The sequence below is a fragment of the Nestor notabilis genome, unplaced genomic scaffold, assembly GCF_000696875.1.
Source record: "Nestor notabilis isolate BGI_N333 unplaced genomic scaffold, ASM69687v1 scaffold9148, whole genome shotgun sequence".
NCBI classification, from domain to species: Eukaryota; Metazoa; Chordata; class Aves; order Psittaciformes; family Psittacidae; genus Nestor; species Nestor notabilis.
This window is the reverse complement of record NW_009939607.1, coordinates 91,380-116,738: the sequence shown is the minus strand read 5'-3', so window position 1 is coordinate 116,738 and position 25,359 is coordinate 91,380. Positions and strand designations below refer to the sequence as shown.

Sequence of the window (25,359 nt, the reverse complement as noted above, 5' to 3'; positions counted from 1 at the left end):
CCCATCATCACCCCACAATGGGGTGAGAGATGATGGAGAAGTCTGGGAGAGCACAGGCTGCCTTTCCCCAGCGTGAAGCTGGGCTGGGGGCTGCACCCTTGTGCTAAGTGGTGTTGGGGCCTCAGGACCCACTGAGATCCAGTCGGCACACCCTCGCAGAGCACGTACAGGAAGCCCTGAGCACAACATTTCACTCCATGGATCATTTCTACAGAGGGGTGAGATCAGCCAGGTTCAGATAGGACTTTATTCCATATAAAGGGACCAGCACAGAGTATTCAGGCACTTGGTGTTATCTCTGGGTGTGGTTCACGCCTGCTTTCCTCATGAAGCACCAAGCCCTTTCTTCTCCTAAAGCACTGCTCATTTTGTGGTTTTCACATTTCTGATCTGCTGCAGCAGGTCAGACATAAGAGTGAGGCTGACTAACAAGATCATGAAGTCTTCAAAATCAATTTTGTTCTCCGGCTCCTCATCCAGGGCAGAAATGATTTCCTGGTATTTTGGTTTGTTTTCTTGTCCCTACGGAGAATTGTAAATGGGAAAAAAAAAAAAAGAAGATTAAAAAGTTCCTTTTCTATCGCATCATACAAAAAGACACCTATATAAAAATTCATGTATTTTCCTATCTTCGCAGTTAGGTTTTTACTCCCACATTCATACTAGTTTTCCTAAAGGCATCCCAAGAAACTCAGACAGGAACATAATTGCAATCAGACAGAACAACCAGTCCCCAAAGGTTTCCACCTGAGCCCAGAATACATCTTTAAAAGGCACCTTGTCATGGCTGAAAATCTGGCAGCGATGATGATGCAGCTGGTAACTGCTGGGAAAAATGGAGCCCTGTGTCTTGATGAAACCAACCCACCCTCCTACCTTCATATTCAAGAGAGTTTCTCAAATACATTCTGTGAATGTCTCAGAAACTGTTGATTTTACAGACATAACTTCAGCAGCTTCTATTCTCTGTCCTGCCAGACATTACTGTTGAAATGGAAGGGATTATTACAATTATGTATCATGCCTGTTACTCGTATTTCCGTATATATAAAAGAAACAAAAAAGCTACAGGATTTATTTTTTAGCTTAATAATCTTCAAAACATCTCAGACTCCAGATTTGACTGGCTACTGAGATTTGCACATCATTTTCCATGAGGAGCCTGGTTTCTAATTAGCTGCCAATTCCCCCTTCACAACCAGTCACGTTATTTTGTAATTCTTGGAAGCAAAAGTATTGTCAAGAATGTCCTAAACGTCTCATTTACTGAGTTGAGCTATTTTCAATAGCCCTGTGTTGTTTATTCTGCCACCTTGAACACTGCCAGGGATGGAGCATTTACCACTTCTTTGGGCAACTTATTTCAGTGCCTCACCACGCTCACAGGGAAGAACTTCTTCCTTATACCTAACCTGAGGGCCATCTTATTCTTCCTTATACCTAACCTGTTTCTCATCATATCAGGCTGCCATCAACACCCCCATGGTGCTTTCCACTCCCTTACTCCCAGCAGCCCCACCAGTGACCGCAGTGTGTGCTGCTCTGAAGCACGGGTCTGGATCTCCTGTACCAGATCAGTCAGTGTTTTGGCAAACTACCAAACACCCCATTAAACACCATGGGATGACAGGACAAGGGGGAATGGCTTTAAACTAGAAGAGGGTAGATTTGAATTAGATACTAGGAAGAAGCTCTTCCCTGTGAGGGTGCTGAGGCGTTGGCACAGGGTGCCCAGAGAAGCTGTGGCTGCCCCATCCCTGGCAGTGTTCAAGGCCAGGCTGGACACAGGGGCTTGGAGCAACCTGCTCTAGTGGAAGGTGTCCCTGCCTGTGGCAGGGGTTGGAGCTGGGTGAGCTTTAAGGTCCCTTCAACCCAAACCAGTCTGTTATTCTATGATGGTTTCTTCTCTTCATAAATACAGTCTGTTGTCATCACCTGAGGTTTTTTTGATTTATTTTTCTCCCCAAATCCTTATTTCCTTAAAAAACCGCCCAGGCAGGCACATCAACTATAATTTATTGCTGCTTCTCCTCCTTTAGCCATGCGTTAGGCCCAGTCTCAACATAAAGGACATAATTCACTGAAAGTGTTTGCACCAAATCACTGAAGCCTCACTTGACGTTACCCTTATGGAGCGATGCCCAACTTCAGGACAGAGCCAGAGGTACCATTCCTGCACCCAAAGCACCCAGCCAGTGCCATCCCACCACCACCCTTCTCACCCAATCCCCCTCACCTGTATGAAACCCCCAAACTGGGTTTGCAGCAAGCTTTTGGTTTCACCATTGCTGAGCTTGCCCTCGGTGTCAGCAGAGTTGTTATACACCAAAGCCACAGTAGCAAAAGCTTTCTCAAGGTCTGAGCCTTTTCCTAGAGCTGGAGGGGGGGAAGTTATCAGCCTATCAGAAAAAGTGGCATTTGAAATATAATCGAAAGGAATCTGTCAGAACCATCCTGAGTGGGTGGAAATCTGGGTAGTTTCATTAAAGTTAATGAGACTGAAACTGTTTATACCCACAGAGGACCTGGCCCAGTTTTTATTTGGAGTGGGCCAGCAACATGCCTCATGTCCCATGGAAACATGCCCTGAGAGGAAGCTTTTGGGGCAGCAATGCAGCATGACATGAAATTCTTCATGTCTACTCCTACCACTCTTGTCCTCCAACGGCTGAGGGTCTGCACGGCCTCTGCAGCTCTCCTCATGAGGATTTACTGGCCTTGTAAGACCTGAACCCAAAGGGGGCAATGAATTAGTCCCCTTACCTTTTATTGATGCCAGCTGCTTGGCTATGGGTATGCTGGTAGGGAGAGAGAAGACAGGCACAGTTATCATCTAGTGAATTGTGTGTGTATATATAGTTTCTCCATGAGTGAGCTTGCTCATTTCTGTTTCATTTAATCCCCCAGAAACTCAGGGCTTCCCAAGGGAGACTGGCTTTTCTTCACAACTGAAAGGAAAGTGGTCTTCACAGGCAGCTCTCAGCATCACACAGCTCCCAATTCCTCACCTAAGCAAGTAGCCTGGAGCTGTTATTAAAGGTGCTTATTAAATAACTTTCAGAGAGGGGCATTGCAACATCCTTCAAGTAATTTCTTCAGAACTTGAAAGAGCTTCTGAGTTTTAAGCCCATCCCCAGGGAAGTCCAGAGGGGTCTGTCATCCCCCACTCACCAGTGCTCCCACTTTGGAGCAGACACATAGCTTCTATTTCCACATCAGTGAGCAGCACCTCCCTGCTTCCTATTAAAACATACAGCCTGCTTACTTTTGCCAGAGTGCTGGAAATAATTACAGAGCAGCCAACACACAACAGAAGAGTTTGTTTGTGATAGAGACAAATACACCCAGATAGTGAACTTACCGCTTGGGCATGTCTGCTGCAGCCAAAGGGCTCTTTTTGGTGGGTGCAGGAGCTGGATTGTTGACCGAGTACTGCTTCGTGCTGGGGACACTGGCTCTGCAGCCACACATCTCGAGGCCGGGATGTTTGTGATCTCTAAGCAACCCGAGTAATAGCAAACAGGTGAATTCAAGCTCAGCCCTGTGAAAGCAGCCTGCTTGCAGCCCTGCCTATCAAGAGTGGAAGCACTACCTGGTGATCACAGAGCTGGCTGAACACATGGGTCGAAAGCAGTCCCTGTTGGCAAGTAGTGTGGCTTTTATTTGATGTGAGAATTTGGCAGAAACAAGCCAAACTAATGGAGCCTGAATCCTCTTAGATCTATAGGGATGTAACTGCATCAGGAATAACTTTAAGACACTGAATCCATTCAGCTATATACATTATCATTTCAATGGGAAATGTGTGGGCTGATGTAACTTGCCCAAAGCTATAAAGTGAGTTGTTCCAATAGATAGTCAGAAACCAACTGTTTCCCATTTCCTGACCCAGCATTTATCCCAGGTGAGCACACTCCTGCTCTAATACTTATTCCCCAATGCAGTGCAAAGAGATCTGTCCTTCTTCTGAACCTCTTGCAAAGCAGCATCCAGCGTGGAGCCTCTGCTTTGGTTTCTGTGTGAGCAGATCCTACCTGCTTCCAAAAGCAACACGGAGCCATATGGCAGAGCAGTCGCACATTGAGGAACTGGAAGGGCTCCGATGAACTTTGTTATTTATTGGCATGAACATTGCTATTAGAAAACACACAGCTTGTCACACTGCCTATCTCCATGCACAGAGATCCAGAGATTACTAGATGGGATAACTTCAACCTAAAAGACCAAGCAGCCCTTTTAATGCCAGGGTGGTCTGTTAATAAGTAGTGACTTCAACCACCTCACCCAGCTCATCATTCCTGGTGAAAGGATACAATGCTGATGTTAAAACTAGCCAGGATGAGACTTTATGTAACAGGACATGCAAAGGAGACTGCAACAGATGGCCTGGAGAATTAAAATGTTTTCCTCATTTAGTAGAAGCTAAATTACTGAAGGCTAATGAATAAGGATGTTCACCACCTTACTGTTCCTGGATTTTAATTATCTTAAAAAGCATGGGAAAAGAGAACCTTTAATTTTCCATCTAAGAGCGTCATTACTCAAACAATTCAGAGCCTTTTTCTGAGAGGTTTAAGCTGTCTTAGATCTCTAGTGCATTCTTTAGGACTGGTTCATGAATAAAACAGAGCCTGTAATTGCAATGACGCAGCCAAAACACATATAATCAATGCTCATTATCCCATCAATTAACACACTAAAATTAAACAAGAATTCAGGCTTAGTAATCTGCCATCAGCTAGGAAAAAAAAAAAGAGAGTCTTGATATCATGTTGAAGTGATAATTCCCTTTCACATCTGTTGAACCATACAAGGAGGCATGAAAAGCCTCAGATTCCGCTTAATCCACAGGCTGGTGGTGTTTGGTCTCAGTGTCCAAGGTAAAAATGAGGAGAAGCAGACTCTGCTGCATGTTTATCAGCCACAGGCAGTGCTGTGAGCTGGCTGGCAAACCCAGCCCTCTGTGTTTTGGGCTCTTTCCACTGTACATCAGATTTCAGCTCGCAGCCTTTTTAATCTAACCAACTCCTGAAAACCTGAGCTCTAAACCGGGTGATTTGCTTTGCTTAGGTAGTAACAAGTTCAAACAAGCCCAGGGTGCATTATCCCTCTGGGATATACTAGTCAGCATATGCAGCAGTGTTAATGCCTGGCAGGTAAAGGGTAGCATGAGGATAACCTTTGCCTTTGCAAATGATCAGCTTCGGAGACAGCAGGATTTTGGCTGTATGTGTTCTTTGAGTATTCTGGTCAGCAAGGTGTGCAGGGAGCCAGGCCATCTGCTCTGTGTCTATTTTCATACACACTATTTATGTTTGAAATATCCAGGTGCTTTTATCGGTCAATTTTTAGCATGTTTCACACGTTAACAATATTGTCTACCCCAAATACACAATCCGACACTTAAAGCTGCAAAATCTTTACAGCAGTTCACTTAAAATAATTTCCACTGCAAAAATCTTTGGCCTCTGCTTCACTTTTGGTGTTTTCCCAGAGTTTTCCCTCCCTTTTAAAAGTACTTTCTTCAATTGAGGAAGTTTTATGTTGTGAAACAGTTGTGTGTGTTGGAGCCCTGGCTCCCTTGGAGATGACCCTACGGCAGCAGGCAGGCGTGGGCATGCCCACAGCAGGAGGCAGAGAGACACAGGAGAATGTCTAAACCAGGAGTTTCAGTCACACCATTAACCGCTCAGACTTCATTTCTTCAGCTGATCCTTCAGCAAATGCAGAAGTGATGCTAATTTGCACCCAGGGAGGAAAAACACTTCCACCCCTGGCAGTGTTCAAGGCCAGGTTGGACACAGGGGCTTGGAGCAACCTGCTCTATGGGAAGGTGTCCCTGCCTGTGGCAGGGGGTTGGAACTGGATGATCATTATGGTCCCTTCCAACCCAAACCAGGCGGTGATTCTATGATCATTCTATGAATAGCTTGATTTCTTTGTGACCAGAATATGGTCATTTTGATCTTACATGATGTGCGTATTTTTTTCCATATCCATAGTTTTTCAAGACTGAGAAAGCCCCCACTCCACCTTAGCCCAAAACAGAACTGGCTGCCACAGCCTAATACTCTTTTCCTTTCGCTCTATCCCCTTGAAATCAATTACTTAACATGTGAAAAGCTAGCAGAAGCAGCAGGTCTAATGTGCTCAGTGTGGTTGGTCTCAACACCAGCCACAACCTGTGATGCCCCACTGGGGAAAGACCTCTTCTGCATGGTAGCATGCAAAGAGGAGACACAACCCAGCACAGGTCAATGAGAGATTTAACCAGCTCTAGGGATTAATGGATATTAATCCCTAGATTAATTAATGTTGCTGCTGCAACAAGCAGTCTGCTTTGCACAAATCTAACTTAACAAATGGCCACTGTACCCCTCTGGTCACAGAGCCCAGCTGGCTCCTGCTCACCAGTAACTGGTTTACCCATGCTAACATACTGCTAAGCATCCTGAGGAGGAGGAGAAATAAATTACTCCAGGAGGATAAATAAAATCAGAGTGTTTCCTAGTCTTTGTTTCTCCATCACCATGCCTTTGGGGTGGATGCTGCTGCTGCTTCCATCCGTACTGGGGTAGCTTAAGTGATGATCTGTGTGTCCCAGGAATATTTTCCTCGTGGCCATCACCATTTTAAAAACAACATCTCTTCACAGCCAATTTGATTTCGCTCAAGGGTGAAATCTGCACCAGTATTTACCTGCATCAGTTGGGCTGGTGTAGTTTGCTGACTGGTGCCTGATGATGAAGCTGGGACCAGCGCTTCTCTGAGTAATGCCAAATGATGGCATGTTCGATGGGTCCGTGCAGGGGTTGAGGTGAGGAGAAGACCTGGATGGGAGGCACGGATGGGTCAGCCCGTGAGCCCTTCTACACACATAGGAGATAGCTCAGCTTGACATTTAGCTCTGGGGTCATGAATGACTAAAATTTTTATGAATCCCATTGCTGAGACAAGAGCAGGTAGAATGTCATTTAAGAAAAGCTATTAGGACTGGTCTGTCTGCATCATTTGGCATCTCCTATCAAGGCATTTTTCAGACATGGTACAGCACTTTGGCCAAAACATGCCTGTGCATCATACGGGGGCTGTCAGGGAGCAGAGTGGCTGCGGGGATCCCCTCTGTGCAAGCACCCAGCTCCTCCAGTTTCTTTAACAAGGATGAGCCCAACATTCTTGGTATGGTATTCATTTCCAGAGGGAGGCCTGAAAATACACTAACAAAATAACTTTTTCCTCTGAGCAATGTTCTGTTATAGGACATTTAGACTCTGAAAAGGCAGCTATATTCATGAACCCCTAAAAATCTTATTAAAGAAGGACACAACAAGAAAAACGTAAGAAAAGAAACTGGTAGCTAAATGCAAGAAGGGGGAGGCATCCCTGCTGAACTACTAAAGTTCCATATCGAAATGCTAAGGTCTTCATACTAAGGATGTATGGCATTGGCAAATGATGGGATAGTCAGCGCCGGATATTAATACTACCCATTCACATTCATAAAGATTTTAACTCATATCTGGCTTAAAACTAGTAGACAGACGACTAAATGCTTATGACATGATATGGCATAATAGGGGAAGAACTTTTTCATAAAAGGATGGAAGAATGCATAGTGCTTTTCACTCAGTGGTTCTTCATCTGTCTGTAACATTAACTGTGAAACTCTGGAGATGATGTCAGGAGCAGACTATAGGCAGGTGCAACGTGGGTTGCATGCAACTGCCTCTGTCATCAGTACATCAGAGTTTCAGCCAAGAATACTTCAGGGCTAGAGCCCGAATTGCTCATTCAAATTGAGAGCATATACAGATTGGAAATAATTAGCCTAATCAGGTCAGGCAACTGCAATATGAATTCATGCAACAGGAGCACAAACTTCCTCCAAGTCCTGGCCATCACGGAGGCTCTGTTATGGGCAGCTCAACAGCCATGGTGAAGGAGATTTGATCAGGAAAGTATTGCACAACAAGAAAATATCTTGTCTAGTCAGGACACAGCCCTGTAGGCTGGATTTGCATCTGAACTTCTCCTTGGCTCCTTTAATGTGCTGGGCAGGGAGCAAAGCAGGCTGCAGAGCCACCGGGTACCCAGAGCCACGATCTCTGTTCTCCCCATGGAGGGTAAGATGCTGCAGCTTTGCAAAGTGCATCCCCTTCCCAGTCAAAAGCAATGGGGAAACCCTAAGCCAGCATGTGAGCATGATTCCTCTTCCTTGGCTTTTGAGGCACCTGGAGAGAAAGTCCTGTGCTTCCACTTCCTCTGCCACACTCTCAGAGGTACCTGAGAGTACACAGCTCTCCTACACAGCTCTACATTTGATAATGAAAATATGCTCCCATCCTGGGTAGCTGAGAAATGGGCTATAAAGAGAAACACATGGGAAAACAGGAGGGACAGCTCAGAAGATCAAGGAACATGTTTTTTTTTCTCCCAGGCTGACCTAGTTATTCAACTAACTGGCAGAGATACTCACTAATGATGAAGTGGGAAAGCAATCAGCCTGCCAGCAGCAGTTTCACAGAGGATGCTCGAGTGTACTTAGCTATTTGTCTTAAGCCCAGGACACATCAAACACAGGCTTTTCCATCTTGCAGCTCAACACTTTGCTATATCGTCACTATTTCTAGTTCAAATAGACCTCCAATTTCTCTGTGGTTGCCAAAGGATGTGCTAAGAGTTGAATCCAGGAGAACACGAAGGAAACATTCAGATACACAGGCAAGTGCATGCCTCATTTTTGTTCTCACTGTTGCTGCTGCAATATACTATAGTATTATGAGAAGCCAGAGATGAAGAGATTTTTCATCACTCCTAATTCACAGTGAAGACTATGGTCTCCAGATCAACTGTTCTGCATGGCAGCAGGGAGCTGAGGTACCTGTGAAGATGTGGCTAAAACAAAGGGCAAGTCTCTCATGAAAACACGTGCCTTTTTCACTGCTTTTGTCAACTCTTCCACCAGCTGTGCCCTTCCTGAGAAAATCTTAGATTTGGAGTTATGCAAATAATACCCTAAATAACTAATTCTGACCCCAATCTTGTATTAGAAACTGCCCTTTCTCCAGGGGTGTCACTCCCAAAGGTTTGAAAGCTGCAGTTCCTCTGCTCACAGAGTTACACAAGAATTTCAGCTTGTTTGAAATGCAGAAATAAACCTAAGCAAAACTCAATTTCTAACCCTCAGTGTTGCATAGGAAAGTTTGGAAATAGGACCTTGTTGATATGGGTGGAAAAGTTCATGAAGAGAAAGCTAATTGACACAGAAAGCTCTGTTTCTAGTGGAAAGGCTTAGATAAACCTTGAGATATTCCTTATTAACTCAGAGAAAATGGATTTAAAATAAAAAAAGTAGGACTATGTGGGAGGGGGCACAAAGAGCACACATTCCATCCCCATCCCTTGTACACACACAGATTTCACCTTCTCCTGTCTTTCTTATGTCAAACGTTTCCAGAACTTACAAAAACAAATAATAAGAGAACTGAGAGCCAAAACCATTTTTTTCATTGACCCAGAGAATTGTACTTTGCTCCCATTTGGAATACCAGGACATTGAATATTCCAATATACATAGTTTGTCCTCTCTTCAGCTGAAACATGGCTTTCCAGAAATCCACAGAAGTGGGATATTTAAGCACAGTGCTGGGCTAGTCCTGTTGACAGGGGGAAAGAGATGTAAAGAGGCAGGTAGGTATTAAATTGCACAGTTTTAATTATTCTGTATTAAAGTTGTGATGCTGACATTTAGTGACCAGTGTCTGTAAAGTGTCATACTCCACTGTTACATTAAAATGATCCTCATAAGAGTGTTGGAAAACAGCAAGAATATGACCAATGAGGTCAAGCACAGGAATAGTTATTTATCTTTAATAGTTATCTTAGTTATTTTGCAGAGACATTTTAATATGAACATACTCTGAAAACATGCATTGTATGCAATAACTTTATTAGGATCAAATAGATATCACAATATAGATTCATCCACCGAGTAGCCATAAATTGGTTACAACAATCATAGAAGAGACAAAGCTGTTTTAAGCTAAGATGCTTTCAACATTACAGCTCATACAATAAGATTATATACTGATACACTTTGACTTAGAAATGCAGATGATCAGTTTTGGTTAGTATATTGTGCTTCAGGCTTTTGTTTGTGTCAATGCATCTCATAAGCTGTAGTGAGGAAGGGATGAATTTCCCAGGGAGAGAACCAAATGGGCTACAATTCTGGCTTTGGCTATTTTAGGAAGAGTTCCTCTGAGCCTGGGTTATTTGGTCAATCCAGTTACATTCTCCAGCAGCACCAAGCTAGTGCTCAGAGCAGCAACCTAACAGGGCGAGACCTAACAATCTTCAAACAGCACGGATAGAAAGGTTTTGGTATTATAAGAGGGCATAAAGGAATATTTATGCTTTCCAAGGTCACAGCAGTACATGTGGCTTTCATGTTTTGCTGTATTAAGCAACAGGACATTTTCACATAGATTAGTATACTGATATCTGCACCTCTGTTATCTTAGTTAAATAAATACCTTTGTAAACATATAACACAGTTACTTGGTCCTTAATTCTCCACAGCTCACATTAAAAGATTCACAAAACATCCATAGAAATAGTGATTTATAGAATGAATACTTAGCTGAGTTAAATGGAATAAACATTGGTCAGGTACCATATATACTACTGAATGCTATTTCAAGGAAAAACATTTTAGTTACAAAGCATTCAGAACTTGGGTAAGCCATATATTCAACTCTGCAAAATATATATAAAAGATGCATACTTCTTTTAAACATACATTTAACAAAATGTAGTGGCAGAAGTCGAGAAGTTCCATTTACACAGTCCAGACATTTGGTAGTATGAAACTGCTTATCCATGCACTAAATTACAGATGTCTCAGATAACTGAAATAATAGTGAAATCTTCTGAACCCAAAAGATATAACCGAAACAAACGCTCTGAATAGTCACAGACAGGCAGTTTTGAAAATTTAGGTGCAATGTTACATGCATGGATATACAGAATAATCTGTAGAAATAATAGCAAAACACTCTTGTTTTTCACCAAAATGCAGAAGGAAATTCAATTATATTATGCATATTAAATACTACAGACTTGAGGCTACAAAATGCTTCTACCATCTCAACACATACAAAACTACCATAAAGTTATCTCTACAGTACATACTACAAGACTGACTCCAGGTCACCACCAGCAATGAGCATATGCCCTATATGTGGCTAGTCAGGGTTAGAAAAGGCCATCTCCAGCCCACTGGCCACCTCAGGAAGTAGGCTTAGACCTTCCATCAACATTAAACACCATGTTGTAGTATTGATTTATGTAAAACCCTTAAAAACCTGGCAACACTGAAACTTGAGACCTGTTAAACTCTCTACACATGAGGGATACAAGAGCTTGTTCTGTGTGAACCCTATATTTGATTAGCGAAGGAGGTTGGCCCGCTCTGGCCATAGCTCTGGGACTGGCCATATTCACCCACCTGGCTGTAGGAGCCCGGCTGGTTGTAGCCACCGGCCGGCCCGTAGCTGTCTTGGTTGTAGCCACCTTGGTTGTAGCTGCTGGATTGCTTCTCCATGGTGTCTTGAGCATGCCGCTGGCCTGAGGAATGCCAGCCTGTCTCCTTAAACACAAACCAAATGTTGCCTGCCCAGAGGATAAAGTTCAAGAAGCCAAAGACCTAAGTGGGGAGAAGAGGAACTCGTCACCCAACAGCCAGGGTCTCACAGCCCAGCCTAATGTTATGGGCCCTGCATCATCGTGGGAGAAATCAGCTCTGCTCCTGGTCCATCCTTTGCCCAAAATATGCTGGAAAATCTTTTCAGCTTTGGAGCAAATTCCCAAATTCACCTCCCTTAGCTGTAGGTCACAAGGAATCTGTTTTCCTTTTTGCTTCCAGGGAAAGGTTGAGTTTTTAGACCAAAAATCTTTATGTTTGTAAGCATAATCTAGTTTAAAGAAACTGTGGAAAGATAAAATGGAAAGAAAACAACTTAAAAGTGAGATATTAATTGATCTGCTGGCCTGGAGGGATTTGTTGTTTGTGTTTTCTTTTTAAACAATTCTGAAGATTGATTTTATGTTGCTTTTTAAGGATTTTAAAAGGCATCTCTAAGGCACAAAACCTTTTCAGGGTTTGCAGGAGTTTCAGACTCCCTTTCAAAGTGTTTCAGGGAGCAAGTTAAAAGCAGACAGGCCACCCAATGCACTTGGACAGACACTTTCCTTTCTCCCCATCCCAACCCTTCACACTCATCCCACTGCTGCTCCATGGCAGATAGCTGTAATGAGTCAAGCTCTGCCTTTCCCTGCAGCAAGACTGTACTTCCAATTAAATCATGTCAGCTAACTGGTATAACAATAGCTGATTTAGGTCAATGCATGAGTAAAACAGGGGAAAACATGTTAGCAAGGTAAGGGTGAAAAGTAGTGATCAAAGTCACTTACAACCGAAGTATTGAGGCTTGACATAACAGGGCTGCGAACAGGCAAGCATTTGTTGGACTGCTGTTTGCAGGCAGACATCAGCAGTAGCACTTCATCTGGGTCAGTTGCAATCTTTACATCTGACAGTCCTTTAGCCCAAGCAGACGAGCTCACTAGCCACAAGAATGAGAAGACCACTGTCACAATGAAATCCTAAAAGACAAATCAGTTAGAAGCATTATGCTGGAGTGTCCACTAGGGAAGAAAAGAATATTAAATAGCACCAGAAAACTGAAATCTTGCACCAGAGGAAACAAAAACCAAGAGATTTTGTGGAAGGTTGTGATTTATTGTCATCATTTACAGAGAAGATTTTCAGAAGTGCTTGACATACCTAATAGGACAGAACCCTTTGGCTACCATTTACATCTCCAACCTTGAGGCCAGATTCCCACAAACGTGTGGCTGGTACCCAGGCTGCTGCACTGCCCTGGAAGTGTGGCTATTCATGGCACTTGGCTGATGAATTGGGATCAGTTAAAAAATATAGATGCCAGAAGAGGAGCTGGGCCCTCCTGAGAGCTGGCTCTCTCCCTGGGTGTTCCTACAGACAGCCAGGATGTGTTTCCAATAGGAAACGTTTTGATCTCTGGCAGCATCTCAGGGAGAACCTGAAACTGGCTAATGCTCAGCTACCAGATGAGGAGTTTTCTCACCAGCTACAGGTAAGGCCAAATGTCCCTGCTGCATGAGCCATGCAGCCACTAATCATCACAAGTGAACACATAAACAGCAAGACTTGCCAAGCACAGAGACTCCTCAGCTCTTCTCTGTCTTGGTAAAGCATTTGCTCCTAACTCCCATCCACATGAAAATAGGGGAGAAGGGGTGGTAGTCCCTCCAGGATCCAGCACCCCCAGGCAGCTCTGCTCTGAACCACTCTGCTCACTTTTCCCTTGAAAGACTCTCAGGAGCACACACAGGCATAAACTTCTCCTTGTCTTAGCCAGAACAAGTGGCCAAGTGACACTGTTGTTGTGTGGGATTGGGGGGAAAGGAGGGAGGAGGTGTGATTTTTCAAGCTTTCTTGTGTCTTGCTAAAACAGAAGAGCCTTTCTGCTGTCATATTTCATCCCATCTGTCAGCCCACAACAGATGGTAGAGGTGCCAAAGTCTAACGTACCACTAACTGCATCGCTGCGTCTTGATATCCCACCTCCCATGGGAGCTGCTTCCCCTTCCCCCTTACAAAGTAAAGGTGTACATGAAAGGAAGAGAAAACATTCATTAAGAACACAGCATTTTGGATTGCTATGCAAGGAAATAAGTGATCCCTAGGAAATACTCTCACCTTCTACAAGCAAACCTGACATTTGGGGAAGGAACTCTCCACGGCACCACAGGAATGGAGGACATGAGCCTCCCTCATGATGGAAGAGGCACCAGTCAATAAACCAGCCACACAAGTGAGCCATGAACAAAGGCTTTCTCTGCTCACGCAGATGGGATTAAATTAACTGTGTTTGGATGCTTTCCCAAAGGATACATCCTTCTCTTTTAACAGTGCCGCAATTCTTTTTCTGCAGGCCTGTGTCTACCACCAAGCTTTGAGCTCCTCTGACTTCACTTCATGCTGCCCAAATGGGCTCTCTTAAAGAGCGTGAAGCCTAGGAGCTGACAACTATCTTAACACCCAAAGAGATACCGTGTAGGCAGAGGCATATAGACCAGAGTAATTATTCTTCTTAGGGAGATTTCCAGCTAAAGAAATTATTGTATCTTGTATGTCCTGGCAGTAACTGACTCCTAGAGGCAACTGCTCCATTGCAAACATTTCCTAAACATTCCGCCCGGTAGAAACACCAGAGCTGTTGATTATGATGGGATACCCTCTTTATTTACTATGTTATTGACCCTCGTATAGGTTCTGATTGATACAACAGACAGGCACACACCAGCATTTTGGGGAATACATTTTTTAAATGCCAAGCAGTTCTCCCCCAATGCCACCTTGCTTTTAGACTTTGTCACCTAAATCAACCTCTGCAGTCAGTGCATTAGCAATAACAATAAAATAAATGCATAACAGCATGTAGAAATTTGAAGCAGAGACAAACTGACCCAAACTAACAGAGTGTAAGAGCTTAAACTTGCTAAACAGAGGGAAGTTGTAAAAGTGAGCGAAGTTCTTCAAGCTGGTGACAGTAGCAGGAGTTTAGCAGATCCTGACCCCATGTCGGTGAGGAATTTGCACAACTCATGGCACAAATGACTGCCATTTGCAAGAGTCCCTCACTCTAACTGCTAGTAGCTCCTGTCTCTGCCAGGAACACCCAATAGCACTGGACAGTTGAGAGGCTGGTCCTAAACAGATGAAGCATTTCACGTTATTTCTCAGGCCTCGTCTTCTCCATCCCTCCCCATCCTCCAGCCTTCTGCTGACTTCCCCTGCACCAGGGTGTCCACACAAGCCTAATCCTGCCCGATCTGCCACTAATTTCCTTATTTGAGAGCAGATCAGAGCCTTGTGAAAAGGCTCCCTGGTCCTGGGGGGCTGAGATCAGCCCTTTTATACAAGAACACCCCAAAACTGTGAAGTCTGCCTGGGTGCAAGAAGCACACTTAGCCAAAAGGGAAAGATCACCCAGTGGGACTTAGAGAAGAAAACACATAGCCTGTCCTCTAGCTGGCCAACAGCTGGTCAAGAAAATAGATTTAATTAGAGGGATATTTAGAACAGCTATTAGGTAGATTTAGATTAAATATTAGGAAGAGGTTGCCCAAAGAAGTTGTGGATGTCTCATCCCTTGAAGTGTTCAAGGCCAGGTTGGATGGGATTTGGAGCAACCTGGTCTAGTAGAAGATGTCCCTGCCTGTGATTGGGGATTGGAACTAGATGAGCTTTAAGGTCCCTTCCAACCCAAACCAGTCTGGGATTCAATGATTCCATAGGACAGAAAGACTAATGAAACACCAGGATTTTTCCCACAGGTGCTCTCACTAAGGCTATGTGGCCAGACTTGGGCTCTTGGAGGATTTGTTCCATCTCCTTTGTGCTGTGCAAGGAGCAAACTCTGACTAGAGCAAACTTGTGTCTTCCTATTTATTTCAAACGTTTGCTAACCTTCAGCTTTGGCTGGAACTTGAACCTCTCTTGTTTTCAAGTGGGTTTGGATTTCTGGCTGAACATTTTCACAGCTCTGGGTGGAACAGAGTTACAAGATAATGACATGCTGAGAATAAAAGTGAATTTCAAGCTAAGTTGTTCTGTGGCTTAATGTCTATCTGGGGGATTTCTCCTTGGTAATTAAAGCCAGAACGCCTGCATACTAAACCAAATCTCGCATTTGAATGTTTAATATCCCTATAGCATGGGTGATTTTTCTTTTTCCTTTGGAACAAAGTAATTTTTGTAGTTGCTCTCTTGAAATGGTTTCTCCAGATTTCTTCAGTGTGTATTGTCGTACAGTTAAGCTACACTCCTAATTGCAAAGTTCATTTCTCAGATCTCAGCTGGGGTACTTTGGTCTGCCTACAGGTGCCTTTGGGAAGAAGGCAAAACAGGAGAATGTAGGAGAAAGCAGAAGACAAGATTTTAAATATGCTGAATATCCAAAAAGGGAGCTTTTAACAGCCTGAAGTACGTCTAACAAAAAAGCCCCCAAAAACACTCTTGATGCCTTTTTCAAGTTGAAACTTGCTATCACTGAGTTTGCCAAAAATGCCTACTTGGAGGAATTTAATATATTATATGTTATAGAATAGAACTGTGAATCCCTTTTCTTTTCATGGTAACTAAAGCATTTCTCCTCGCTATCAAGCTAGCAGCTTTTGCAAAACGCCCGTGTCCAGAGGCACAGTCACTTAAGTCTCCTGAGCACACTTTCAGATCCCCAGTGTCCAGCACAATCTCACCCAGCCAAAAGCATCTGCAGAAGCTATTTGCTTGCTTGGAAATGGGATGTGTTTCATCTGCAGCACTCGCCTGCCCTCCTCCCTTGCTGTACTGCAGCTGCTGTCCCTGTAACTGGCTTCCACACAGGGCTGTCAGTGCCTCTCCGCAATGTTTCTATCATCTAACACTCATGCTACAAAACCTTTTCGTTTGACTAAATCCCTCCTGAGTATTCACAGAGTACAAGGGGGCAACTCCTCAAACCCAGAAGCCCATAAACTCTACCAGCCAGTGCCTGTCCAGCCCGGCAGCACTGCCAACAGGTTTCATGGACAGCCACATGTGAACAGAGGGAGTTTTCTTTACCCCATCAAACCCAAACTGCTCAGAAGATTTGCTTTCACAGTTCAAATTGACCTAAAAATTCAAGAACTAAGCCAGTGAGAGCCCCAGCCCCAGTCCCAGCCTGGGAAAGTGGTCAATAGCAGGTTGCTGCAGGCAGCAAATGCCTTCCTATAGTGCCATTTTAGCTCTTTTTTGGTCTGAACAATGTTCCACCCCAAATTTTATGCTGAATGAAGCTTTGAAAGAATTATATGGTTATTGCAAGTATTGTATGGCCTTGCAAGTTTGTTTCTGGCAGTGATGCACAGAGCCCTTTGGGAGGCACCAACATGTACAGCAAGGTCACTGTGGCTTTGTTTCAAAAAGGAGATGACAACAGTGGGCTGAAACAGCTCTTTGAAATGCAAAGAATTAGTAAGATTATTATAATTTCATTTTTTAACTGCAAAGGCTTCAATCTCTGCTTTTACAGATGGCTCTTTATTCTTTTCCTATTTATTTTCTGGAAAGCTGGACAGAAGGGAGGAAACAAAGGATGTTTAATCAAAGGCATCTCCAAAGAGCAGACTAGAAGTGTACTTAACTCACTTGGTCCACAACATATGTAAAGAACTAAATGCTTTTTTGCTTAATGTGATTATTCACGGAACTCCAGATGCAAAGGATACATCTCATCTTCTTAGATGTAAGCATCTTTATACACTGTAAGAATGAGATTATAAAGTAATCACTATAAAAATGAAATACCTCTTTTCAGGGCTATCTCAGTCACTTTGCTGAATCATTTTATGCTTTTATATTAATTGATTGGAATACAAGTAGTTTGTACTTATATATGAATGCATGTTGGTTTTCCATGGCAAATCTACAACTTCCCAAAGACAAACCTGAAGGCACATAGAGACAGAGTTTCAGAGTGTGGGTTTTAAATAGAGCATATGGGGTACAGAAACTCACTGCAAACCAGCAATGCCTCCCCTGGGTATGTGGTGTTACACAAGTGCAAACCAGCTTCGGTTGGTCTGAGAGATGCAGATACACTGAAAACTGGTCAGGTTTTGTACCTCACATTCATTAAAATTAAGTTGCCATCTCCAATTAATTTCTTTAAAGAGTTTCTGACTCTTCAGCACTAATCAGTCATTTGAGAGCTTGCACTTGATGCTCTCTGTACACATGCATCAGGCAGGAGCTTGCAACTCAAATCCCAGCTGCGGCTTGCAAAGCTCAGAAGCACATTGCACATATCTATTAGGTATTTAATCCCTGGCAAATTGCTCCTTATTCCTTTAGGAACTGGGAATGCAAGGACCTTTCTTAGGTTTAACTATCCAGCATGAACCCCCTCAGATGATCACTTCATGAAGCCAGCGAGGTAAGCAGAGGGCGTACACAGCAAGGGCTCAGTGTCGACAGCCCTATGGGGAGAGAGGACTCCCACCTCCATCATGGCTGAATAACGCAACAGGGGCCCTGCATGACCCAAAAGGAAGATTTTTATCCCCAAAACCTCTCAGGCAATGTTAGCAACAGACACAGCTCTCTGCACAGTGAATAAAACATGCCAGTGCATCCAAACAGCCATGGAAGAAATCAGCCGCTTCTCCTGCTGGAAATATTTCCTTGCCATGATGTCTCACTTGCCACTGAACATTAAAATATTTTTCCACAGTTAAAGTGATGCTTTGCTGAGATCTCAGCACATGCAGTTGGGTTTCCCTATATCATACATACCAAACAAGGTAAACCTGCAACATTTGTGACTGAAATTTTCTCTTTCTCGTGACTTTGTGGTCATGAAATTCCTTATAATCGTATATTCTGCACCCACTTGGTCATGCACTGATGGTCCTCTTAGTGCCTGCACAAGGATTTTCTTTTTAAAATATATAAAATCTCAAGTGAAAGGTTTTCTTTCCTCTCTCCACTTCTCCTGTCATACTTGTTCAAATCCTGAAAATTCATCAGGAGGAAAAGCAGCCAGCTCTGCGAGGGTGCCGCTTAAAGGCAGATGTCGTCCCAGACTGAGCATATCAAGCCAAGAGGAAGTACAAGGCTTAACATGAGAATGGTTTTAAATACGAAATTGTGATCGGGCATTGCCACAGAAGCAAGGAAAGATGAAACTATCATCTTCTAACTCTTCACTAAGAGGTAAAAGAATGGTAGTCTGGAAATGGTGCACGACACGCGGATCCTGCCTGGTGATGGAGTGAGGGCTGCCCTGCCTCCTGCACTGACACATACTGGGAGTGCTGGCTGGGCTCAGGCAGGCACGAAGCACCTCAGATTTCTGCAGCACTTTTCTTTGGGAGGAACAATCTCATGGGTGAGACATGCTCACACTTCTGATCTGATATACGTGTGATCTTGCTGGGTATGTCAGCTCAGTGTAGCATCTGCCTGGAGCTGGAGGATGCATCGCCTGCCTCTTTTGCACAACATGTTGCATCCCTTAGGTGATGCCTGCAGCCGTGGGAAGCTGGTTTTCACTCTGAGTTTCTCTTGACCCTTTAATTCGTCCTGGCTACAGCTGCTTGCTTTTTATCTGGCTGGGGATCTCTGTTTTCCTTACATCTCCACTGTGCGGTAGGACTCGCCCCCTGTCCCAGTCAGGCTGTGGTGCTACAATCACTGCGCTGGGCAGTGAGACCAGCAAGGATGTGGTTCAGGTGAAAAGGGAGCTTTCTCCTAAAAACACCCAACACAACAGAGCTGGCAGTGTAAAGGAGATGCAGACGGGCCTCTCCTCCTGGCAGCCATAGGCTGAGCATAACCCTCAGCCACTTTCCAACACCACTCACCAGCAAGAGCTGCTTTTACTGCAGGACAAATTCAGAAGCATCTTTTTATTCTGAATAAATAAGGTCATTTAGGCTTGGTTTAGAAACTGGGAAATTGCAAACAGAGGCTTTGGTAACAGACACTCGTTAAATATAACCTGTAGATTCAATTACAATCCATTACACAGAACAAATTAAATCTATGCCATGTTATTGCTGTCACAGATTGCACCATGCATCCTGTGACAAACGTGACTGCAGCAGCTGCATCAGGAAAGTCCTAGACAACAGCAAACGGCCATGTCATAATCTGACATATTTGTGCTACCATTTCTGCTGTTTTTTTAATATTGCTACCCAGGATAATGTGGTTGGTCAGAAGAAAGAATTATTTCCTGCAAGAAAATAAAAATGCCAAATCTCTGCAACTAATTCTTTGATGAGACAGTTTGAAATGAGATACTACTTGATATTAACTGTATCAAGCAGAAGCAAGGCACTTTATTTATTTACTGATCCTGTAGGGACCCCTTTATCTTGCCTGTTCTACCTCTCCTCTGTGAAGATTTCCCCTCCTTTCCTCGCTGTTTTCTAGGGAGAGAGGAAAGGTCCCAACAACTCCCAAATAAAGAGGATTAATTTCCTTTGATGTGGAATGAGAACTTTTCCTTCTGTAACAATTCATCAGTTTGAAATTATGCAAACTTAAATAAAACAACTCACACCTCCTTGCAGCAGGAAAATCTTTCCCCCAAAACCCTGTGCAAAGGTTACCGTCCTACAGTCAATTCTTTTGCCTACTGCTACTGCAGCTATTTCCTTTAACAGGTACAGCCTTTCTGAGCTGGTGACTTATTTTCCTTTGTTATTTTTCTGATGCTCTTTATCAGTGGCTTTCAGCCACTTAAGGCACAAATCTCAGCCAGATGTCTGGTTTCTGTCAGGCATAGACTTTAGATTTTTCTGAAATCCAGGACTAACCCTTTCCTTACATCAGTGTTTGCTGATCTCCCCCCACCATCCCTTGGAATTCCTCTCTACACACCAAGACTGCAGAGAAGTTTTTCCTCTACCTTAGTGTAACCTCATCCTCCCAGTCACGGAGGAGAGATGCTGTGGAAGGGAGAGCGTGATACAATCTGCAGCCCACAGATGCAGAGACCTGACCCAACGTCAGTGCAACAGAGGATCAGCACCCAGCCCTGAACAGCGGAGCAAGTCAGGGGTGTATCACGGGGTGTGATGGACTGACAGGTAATAGACACCTAGAACAAAATAGCTTTCACTGGCTTTACAGTCTTATGAGAAAATGCATGCACAGCAACACTTGCTTTTTCACAGAATCATCTTACAGAATGATTTGGGTTGGAAGGGACCATAAAGATCATCCAGTTTTACCCCCCTGCCACGGGCAGGGACACCTTCCACTAGAGCAGGTTGCTCCAAGCCCCTGTGTCCAACCTGGCCTTGAACACTGCCAGGGATGGGGCAGCCACAGCTTCTCTGGGCACCTTGTGCCAGCACCTCAGCACCCTCCTAGTAAAGAATTTCTTCTTTATACTCTTTTTATCACAAGCCTTCAGGAATCAATAAAAAGGATAATAAAGACACGAACAGCCACAGCTTGATGGGTGCATAGGATGGTAACTGGAAAATGAGTAGCCTCATAAACCAGCGCAGAGACACAAATGTGCTGGGAGCTCAGTGTAATATCGGAAAACCAGCCACACAATTCTCCAAAGCAAAACAATCTGGCTGAACCCAGCAGTAATTAGCAATAAGCAATCTCCCCAACTAGATTGGTCAGGGGCATGGTTTCATTTGTCTGCTAGGCTGGAGTCTAAGACCTCCTCTTCCCTTTTTTCCCCACCTGTGAAGCTCTGCTGTCACAGACATATGGCCCAGAACCGAATCCTGCCACCTCGCAGCTATGTGTTCGTTATTTGTGTGAACTTCAACGCAGGCAGCAGGAGGGAAGCAGAGAACCCCACAAGTACGTACAAGATTAGGACTAAACTTCAGCTGCATACTGTCTCTATTATCCTGTAAAAAGTTTAAATCACCATTAAGATAAAACCAACAGGTGAATGCAGTGATGCTTTGGGCATTGAGCTACTTGAATCTCCCAGACCACACCACAGCCTCAACCACTGAAAAAGCAAGAGGTTAAGACCTACACCAGAAAACACTGCAAATGCACTTACAATGAGAGGGCCTCTGTTGTTTTCACGGTACTTGTTCTGGAAGAAGATATAAACCACGGTGGCAGCCAGCGAGTAGAGGAAGGCGAAGACTGCAATGGTGACAAAGAACTCTGCCGAAGAGGAAAAGTCCCCTATCAAGGAGAGCTTTTCTCGGCGTTTGCCTTCACAAGTGGGAGCATCGAAATTCACTTGATGCAACCTGGAAAACATCCCAAAGAGCAGCAGGTGAAGTACAGAAAAAGGAAAGTTGTCTCAAGAGATATAAATACTTTTGCTCTGTTCTCCCAGTCTCATTCCCGATGCACATTGATCTCCCGCTTGAATAACTGGCCCTGTAAGTTGTCTTGTGGACTGTGCTCTTCTGAGCTGCTTGTACACGTGAGGTTACTTCCTCGTGAGCATCTAGGTGAGACTGAGGACCTGAACATGTCTTTTGATCAATCTCAGAGAAAAGTTGATGTTCCAACAGCTTGGTACAACCCTCCCCCTTCCTCTCTGGGGTTTTGCCATGGCAACAACTGAAAAAGGATAACATGAGAAATTATTTGATTCTGGAATTCTTACAATCAAGGCAGCATAAAACAAGTCTTATCCTCTATCCTAAGCCCATGAGACAGCTGTGTTCGGAAGTTCATAACTTCCTTGTGTAAAATTGCCTAGTGTGCCTGTTAGCCCATGGGGCTGGGAGCCACCCAGGCCTTCTACATTAAAAGCTTTTAAAACCAAGCTGCAGCAGAAATACACAGCTTGGGTCAAAGGAACAGTCCACATGCCCTGGTTTAAGCAATCAAAGTGCTAATCTTCTGAGCCCAAACACTCACAGTGTTTGCAATCAGTGACCGAGCTAATAGATTTGTGGTTCTGTTTGGCAGCTCCCACCAGACCCTTTTTTGCTGCAGTGATTCTAATTTCTGATTCAAAAAGAGAAAGGGGGTCCTTGGAAGGAGCACTTTGGCAGGTTCCTGCTGCACAGCCCAGATTAGCATCAGTGGGTACATGGGTCCCAAAGAGGGATCACACTGATCTGCTGCACACAGGGGACGAAGCCAGCAGCAAGTTAACAGCAGCAATGAAAGTTGTGATCTGGTGCAGAGAAAGGATGAGGCCTCCTGGGAAACATTCATCTGCTCAAGGGCAACTAATGTGTGCAACAGCAGGCCATGAATATATGGCTAAATAAAAAGTTAGGTTCTCAGAGGAAAACAAAGCACCCGCAGTAGAAATCACAGAAGATGGATTAATGGACATTGGAGGATTGCATGACTCCGCATTTCCTGGTCCAAACTAAATGTACCCAAACATGTAGACAGAACCTTTTCTTCAGCAGCTGATGCATAATGCCAGTTATTTGCTTCAGGCATTTTATTCCCAGAGCTTCTGTCACTATAGTAGTGGTGGAATGAAAACAGAGAACATGTCTGCCTCAGTGGTGGAGATGAGCAGTGGCTGAGTCGCCTTCCCTCTGCAAACCCAGCAAACTCTGAACACACGAGACTCTAATGCTTGTGATCAAGCAGTTTCCTAACTTGCTTTCAAAGCTTCCTGGCATCAGTGCACACATGCTTTTCGTCAGGGCCCATTGTTCTTTCCTTAAGGGCTGGGGGAGGAAAGGGCAGGAAGATTTCCTAGTGCCTGTCAATTTTGCAGCCTGGGAAGAAAGTTGTTTTGTTTTACCCATCACCAGGATTATGTAAAGATTTGAAATGTATGATTTACATGGGCTGAAAAGAAAACTTGCTCTGCTTTCCTCATGCACAGCTTCTTGGGTGCTGTATTGACACGGAACAAAACTGGGAACCTGGTTCAAAACCCCTTGAAAGCAGTGGCAGGCTCTTGGGTTCTGGATCAGTAAGAAACATGGCCCCATCCCTCTTTCCCCAGGGGAAGGCAATGCTGTGCAGCCAGAGGCTGTGCTCAGGGTCATCTTTAGGTCTCTGCAGGGCTTGAGGCTGGGTTCAAGCCAGGTTTCATGCTCCACCCAGCCCATGGGTAGTGAGGATGCCTGTGGTAGTGCGCAGAGCCAGAGGTGGGGACCACCCTGCGCTCCCACCCACCAGCACAGCCAGGGTCTCCCCCTCAGCCCAACTGAACAAAAAAGCCTTCAAGGTCAGGTGGGTTCTGTTTGTTTGACTCATTGTTGGTTGTTTTTCCTCCCTCTCTCAAACCACCAAATGCTTAAGTTGTATTTTTTTAGTTCTTAAATAATTAACCAGCTTTGCAGTGTTTGAACAGCCACACTCAGGTACCACAGCTCCTTTTTAAGGTCCCATTGCAGCCTGTGGGATCTGCTTTTCCAGCTGAGCACAACGAGAAGGCTCCAGCTCCTCATGGGAAACCCAGGCTTTGCTGGGATGGTGGGAGCTCTCTGGGTTTATGTTACCACCTCACACTGCAAATAGGCTTTAGAGAATTGCTCTGGCCCTCACACTTCTTGCACAAGCACTATGGAACTGGGCTGATCTACATTAAATACAATTCGATTGCTTTGTGGAAAGAAGAACAAAGACCAAAGCCAAAGCAATTCTGCATGCATTTTATTGTGTAAAACACATCTTTAGGGTGTTGTTTCTTTTATACTCCCCTAGAGTTCTGAAATAGGCCACTGGGCAACACATGGTGCTGCAAATATCAGTTCAAACTCATGCACATAAAGATGAAATAACTTAAGGAACGATTCTATTGAGATTTAGACTGGGAGTTGCTGCCCACCCTCTGACTGGCCCCAACCCCATCCAGCCTAATCACCAGCCTTTCTGAAACATGGTAAACTGAGACCACTTTGCTTTTCTGTTCCCTGTTTCCCCAACTGCACTTTAGTTCTGAATCATGATAAGCCAGAAAAAAAAATGTTCATGTATTAACATCACATTTGTATCTTCCCAGCAGTGCTTTTGTGGCAAAGCATCTGTCAGGAATTCCAGATCACAGAAGCCTTCTTCCAGCAAGTTATTTTTATTCACTTGCTTTCTCTTCTTAGATTCCCCTAGCCTCTAGGAGGATGTGCAGCAATCAGTGCCTCTTGTGGCCACCTCACCTCTGCCCAAACAACTGAGATCTCAGTTGTGCAAAGGGCCCCCGAAATAGACCATGACTCAGAGCTGGGAAGAGATGTGGCAGGGAAGAGAGGCGAGTGAGCCAAGCCCTGGGGTGGTTCGGGTGGATGCTAACTTTGCAAGATACATTTGAAAAGTTTGTTTAAAACAGGGGAGGATCAGTCACAGAAAATCCAGTCTCACGGATTGAAACCTCTTCGGTCTGGAATGACATCTCAGAGAGAAACTCTGATTTTTCCACTGATGTTGCTCAGTCAGACTTTCTGGGGGCAGGGTGGCTTGGTGATGACTCAGGAAAACTAATTGCCTCTACCTCTGTTTCCTGCTTCTGATGTAAGTCTACCTGTTCTTTCTCTTACTTCCTAACTTCTTCCACCTCCCATCTCTCATTCTTTACACCCCACCTTTTCCTTCAAGTGATCCTTGGCCAAGTGTCTTCCTTCTGCTGCTTTTCTTATCTCCAGCACCACCTCTGCATTTCACCTTTGCCTCTCCTTCTCCTAAACAAAGGCAGGAGCCCCAAAAGTGACCCTTTGCACTTGGTTAACACCTGAACAATGTTGCTGGGCTGCATTAGCAGAAGTGATTTTCACTGACTGGTGTACAGTGCAAGTAAGGAAAGCTTC

General features: G+C 44.3%; 2 protein-coding genes across 2 annotated transcripts in view; both read right to left on the bottom strand.

Moving 5' to 3' along the window:
• Nucleotides 1-363: 363 nt before the first annotated feature.
• SNTN (sentan, cilia apical structure protein) lies at nucleotides 364-3,471 on the bottom strand. Its single transcript, XM_010019953.1, has 4 exons — nucleotides 3,362-3,471; nucleotides 2,764-2,798; nucleotides 2,237-2,376; nucleotides 364-522 (listed from the first exon to the last, which is right to left on the bottom strand). Exons 1-4 carry the CDS (start codon nucleotides 3,469-3,471, stop codon nucleotides 364-366), a joined length of 444 nt encoding a protein of 147 aa, XP_010018255.1.
• A 6,459-nt stretch (nucleotides 3,472-9,930) lies between these two features.
• The window catches only part of SYNPR (synaptoporin), a 44,380-nt gene continuing 28,951 nt past the window's right edge, over nucleotides 9,931-25,359 (bottom strand). The window contains exons 3-5 of the mRNA XM_010019954.1: nucleotides 21,681-21,879; nucleotides 12,475-12,666; nucleotides 9,931-11,707 (exon numbers count right to left, since the gene is read on the bottom strand). Coding sequence (XP_010018256.1) covers nucleotides 11,441-11,707; nucleotides 12,475-12,666; nucleotides 21,681-21,879 — 658 coding nt within the window. The 3' untranslated portion in view covers nucleotides 9,931-11,440. The remainder of the gene's footprint in view (nucleotides 11,708-12,474; nucleotides 12,667-21,680; nucleotides 21,880-25,359) is intronic.

Excerpts from the sequence above, each read along its gene's own strand:
- SNTN (XM_010019953.1), bottom strand. The coding sequence starts at position 3,471 with ATGTGTGGCTGCAGAGCCAGTGTCCCCAGCACGAAGCAGTACTCGGTC. Across the intron at positions 2,799-3,361 it reads GCAGCAGACATGCCCAAGCG|CATACCCATAGCCAAGCAGC; the intron begins GTAAGTTCACTA and ends TCTCCCTACCAG. Across the intron at positions 2,377-2,763 it reads GCAGCTGGCATCAATAAAAG|CTCTAGGAAAAGGCTCAGAC; the intron begins GTAAGGGGACTA and ends CCCCCCCTCCAG.